We start from the raw sequence: 4,745 nt of genomic DNA, 5'->3' as shown, positions 1-4,745 counted from the left end.
TGCAAAAATATATTCGAATACTTGGAATAGATTGGAACGGAATCCAAGCTCCATAACCCACAAACTCGTCGGGGTTTGCACGGAGAAGATGTTCGAAATCTGGGAAAATGGTATAGAACAAATGCAGGGACTAAATCCCTAGTTTCGAATGGAAAAACATCACGATTTATGTCTCAAGTAACCTTAAAACACAAAGAAACAAGATTGACGAAGAGAACCTCACCTGGGTTCAAGTTTCAGAGCTTGAAGTTCTTGGCTTCCATGGCGCATGCAAAAAGCATCGCCACATTCATCTCATCCCAGAAATGACGATTTTAAGGTTTTTGGGTTCGATTTGCTATAGGTTTGAAGAGGAAAGAGGATGGGAGCTTTCGGAGCTTAGAGAGAGAGTGAGGGTTTCGAGTGTCAAAAAGAAAGACTGAAGGTGAGTTATGTTTCAATTAAGGGAGAAAAGAGGGACTGAGAAAAATATAATCCCACTTAAAGTAATTAAGTGAAATTACAAAATTGCTGCTCACTAATTGTGAAAATTACAATTAGGCCCTCAAGGTCTCGATTCCATTTTGAAGTAAAACTTACGTACTAAAATAAAGATTATGAAACTTAAAAAAGTACAAGGATGTAATTGTCAAGTCGAGGCTCGGTAAATTAATTAAGACACCCACTCAGGGGCAAAATAGTCATTTCACACATCTCGGGAATAAAATACAATATTTTAAGGTATGTGTTGTAACACAAAGTTCCATGAATGGACCACAAAGTGATTTGAGGAGGAACTCTTCATACATGGAGGAGCCATGTTAATTCCATGGAAATCACCTATATTGGATTTTAACAAGCTGACTTTCTACATTAATATACACTAATGGTAGGGTGAGGGCTTGGACCGGGGATGCAGTGAGTTGAAGAGGAAAACTCTAACTAGCAGGGCAATTCACCACTTGCATGCTTAATAAGGTGATTAGGAGTCCATAATTGGTTATGCATGATAATATGGTAAATGATTTTCATGCATTATTCTTCTTCTCTTGCACTATCACCATTTGTGCACAATCTCATTATTTTATTTTAAATTTTGGATAGTACTTGTCATTTAGTATTGCCGTCTAATAATATTATTCTTTATTTGTTAGTGAGAGGCCTTAAGTTCGAAATTCTTGCCATTGTGGCCTAAGTGGTACTAGAAAATCTACCCTTCTTCAAATAATATCGGGGAAGGTCAGATAAAGATTTTGATCCGAAATGTGTATCAATCAGTGATCGCCAAATAGTTCTGCGAAATTGCTAAAGAGATGTGGATTCGTTGCCCAAGAAGACAACTGTTGGAACACCCATTGTCCCACATCGGCCAAGAGGGAAGAGAGAAAACACCTTAAATAGAATTACCCCACTCTAACTAACATTGAGGCCTTTTGTGATAAAACCCCACACCTGAGTATTGTGCGTGTGGTTAAGTGGGAACAGTATCAATGTTGTTGGAGTAGGCCCTTGGCCCGTCGACCTGAAAAATTCTACAACAACTTGCTTCCTTTGCTCATAATGAAGGAAACCTTGATGTTTACTGCCAAGTTTAGGCTCAAAGCTATTGATGCAAAAGAGAGGGAGGAGAGGGCGGAGAAGTTAATGAAAGAGCTCGATCTTGTGCATGTCACTGATAGTTTCATTAGAGACGAAGAGAACAGAGGCATATCTAGTGGAAAAAGGAACAGGGTATCAATTGGTGTCGATGTGATTCATGATCCTCTAATTTTGCTCCTCGGGGAGCCGACTTCAAGCCTAGACAGCACCTCAGCACTTCAGGTGATTGAGATGTTGTTTACAATTGCAAAATCAAAGCAAAGAATAGTTGTTTTGTCAATACACCAACCCAGCTATTGAATTCTCTATCTTATCTCTAACTTTCTTATCCTCTCTCATGGTTCTGTTGTCCATAACGGTAGCATTGAATTACTTGAAGATCATTTACAAAATGATATTGATGTTCCTCGTTCCGACAATGCAAGCTATTGATGGAGGATTTGGCTTGGCAAGTGTATACATGAAATGAGGAAGGACGACGAAAGAGTAATAGAGCGGTTAGGCCTCTTCACCTTTGGTCTCAGTTTTCTCCTGTCTTCTACAGTTGAAAGCACCACCTATAACACTTCAAGAGTGGCAAGTTTTAATGAAGAAATCCTCGAGAGAAGCCTACAACATCTTGTCTTACATGATTGCATATACCATTGTCCTCCTACCCTTCTTGTTTGCAATGGCTCATCTCTTCCTTGTTCTTGTGTATTGGCTAGTTGGACTCAATCCCTCAGTTGCCGCCTGATAAAATTTTTACCACCTGCAAGAGTACAAGGTAATCGTAGTATAACAGCTACAACACAGTTGTTTTCCACAGGGATTGGATGAATAATTTATGTTAAAACCAAACCTTAATAATTATTTGAAAACAAAGTTTGGAAGAGGTTGATTTTGTGATTTCAAATAATAAAAACAAATTCAATAGAAATAATTAAATAAATCGGCAAAACAAAATAAACTAAAAGAAAATGGTTTTTGAAAATTAAATTGTGAAAGCACTAGGGTTCCGCCGTCACCTTAACAATCATATGCAGTTATTCCAATTACTTATGACTTACACATGCATATTTTGAAGGTTAGGTTTTCCTAAAGTATACTCTACTTGGACTCCCAATCTAGAACGTATATCAAACATACAACCCGTCTGTGGTATTCATATCAAATCTAAACATGCAAGACTGACTAAGTTTTGTGAAAACCCTTTGAAAAACCATACAACCCTTAAGACGTGGTATTCATCTTAAATGAACTTGCACTTATTAACCACATGAAGCCTTTATCAATTTAAAGGACCGACCTCGACCAAAATTGCATCAATTACTTTTCTAAATATCCTAATGGTGATCAAGCATTAAGACAAGTAGATAGTATAAACACGGTGATTAATAATTCAAAACCTGCATGCATAATATCATAAGTAAATTGAAAAGAAACTACATATTCTTGCTAAGGCTTGTGGCCTCGCCTTAGCAAAAAGAGTTTAGTTATGAACAATCATAAAACAAAATATTATTAAAAATAAGGATAGAAAACACCTTGTAAATAAACTTGAATCGTCAAAAACTCTTTAAACTGAATTCTCCAAAGTAATGCGTTCTAAACCCTAATGGCTAAATAGTCTTATTTAAACTACTACAAAATAAAATCCTTACTAGAAAAGGTCTTTTAAAAACTAGGAAACATAATAGAATAAGATAACTAGGAAATACATTCATATTCTAACTTAGGGAAATCTGCACAGCCACAAAGAATCCCATGTTTCTAGATCTTCAGGACTCCAAAACAGGCCCAAAACAAGTCGGATTAAAGCTTAAGATGTCCTGAACATAATTGCAAAAGGCCTCAAACCCAAAAGGTGCCATCTTGGACACCAAAAAGCCCAATTAAGCCTAAACGTCACTTTGACGATATTGCTCCTTTATTTCATCGCCATAAAATAACCGTTTGGTAGAAAAATCTAAAACTTTGATAGGAACTAGATGAGAGACTCACAAACATCCTCCAACTAAAATCACTCCAAAATTCATCCATTTTTTTCACTTTTTGCTCAAGAGGAAGTCGAATGTCTTACATTGGAAATATAATTCAAAGTATCAAAATTCTCAAAAAATTAACCAACAAATTATAACTTAGAATAGGGTAAAATGTATAGCATAATATTGACTCATTATTGCCTTTGCTTTTTTCAATTTTATTTGGCGCATTGTGTTGATGGCTAGTTCTCTGGTGCTCTTTCTGAGTGTAGTCTCCCCTGACTTCATATCAGGAAATTTTCTTATCTGCACGGTTCTTGGAGCCTCATTTCTCTTCTCTGGCTACTTTTTTCTGAAAGAGAACATACCTACATACTGGCTCTTTAAGTATCGTGTTTCCCTTTGTATGTATTCGTTGGACTTATTGCTGACGAACGAGTACTGGAGCATTATAAGTGAGTGCTTCTCTTGGCATCCTCAGGATCTCAGTCATTCAAAATGTTTGCTCACATGCAATGATTTGTTGAAGAGTAGGGGATTTGACAAGGACACCAGATGGATCAATGTGGGCATCATGTTCGGCTTCTTTCCATTTTACCGTGTTCTTTGTGGATAATTCTATCTCAAAGGGCTTTGAAAACAACAATCTAATCAGTTTTCCACGTCAGATTATTGTAATTGATGTTTTTTAACTTGCACATTGTGCTATAAAATAAGATTGTAGTTTGCTAAAACTAATACAGGCTCTTCAACTCTAATTGGATCCATTGCATTACTAAACTACAAGAAATTATTCATAACATTATCCCAAAAGAAATACTTTGAATACTATGTTATATTTTATTCATCATCTAGGGTTTACAAATATATAAGCCCACATACCTTATTCTACAAGGAAAATAATTACAAAGGATAAGGAAACTAAATCCTAATGATTACATATCCTAATCCTACCTAAAATAGGACTCCAATAACATTTACAAATAAGACTCAAATCAACACTCCCCCTTAAGTTGGTGCATAGATATCGTACATGCCCAAGAAAATATTCTTAAGTTGATAATTGAGTCTTGGAAAACCTTACTAGATACTGCATGAGTAAGAATATCAACCAACTGCTCTCTTGAACTCACAAATGGTATAGACACAATCTTCCATTCAAGATTTTCGTTAATAAAGTGTCAATCAACCTCCACATGCTTT

General features: G+C 36.1%; 1 protein-coding gene across 1 annotated transcript; it reads left to right on the top strand.

The window, feature by feature from the left end:
* Window positions 1-305: 305 nt before the first annotated feature.
* On the top strand, window positions 306-4,158 carry LOC137714393 (ABC transporter G family member 23). The gene is given in 10 exon segments (XM_068453622.1): window positions 306-402; window positions 1,134-1,169; window positions 1,172-1,220; window positions 1,222-1,262; window positions 1,265-1,315; window positions 1,517-1,953; window positions 1,985-2,036; window positions 2,039-2,127; window positions 2,129-2,307; window positions 3,741-4,158. Coding segments are annotated over 10 exon segments (1,449 nt in total).
* Window positions 4,159-4,745: the final 587 nt, after the last annotated feature.

This window comes from Pyrus communis, chromosome 14 (genome assembly GCF_963583255.1).
Source record: "Pyrus communis chromosome 14, drPyrComm1.1, whole genome shotgun sequence".
In the NCBI taxonomy this organism is placed as follows: Eukaryota; Viridiplantae; Streptophyta; class Magnoliopsida; order Rosales; family Rosaceae; genus Pyrus; species Pyrus communis.
The sequence above is the reverse complement of the archived record's forward strand: the minus strand, read 5'-3'. Positions and strand labels throughout refer to the sequence as shown.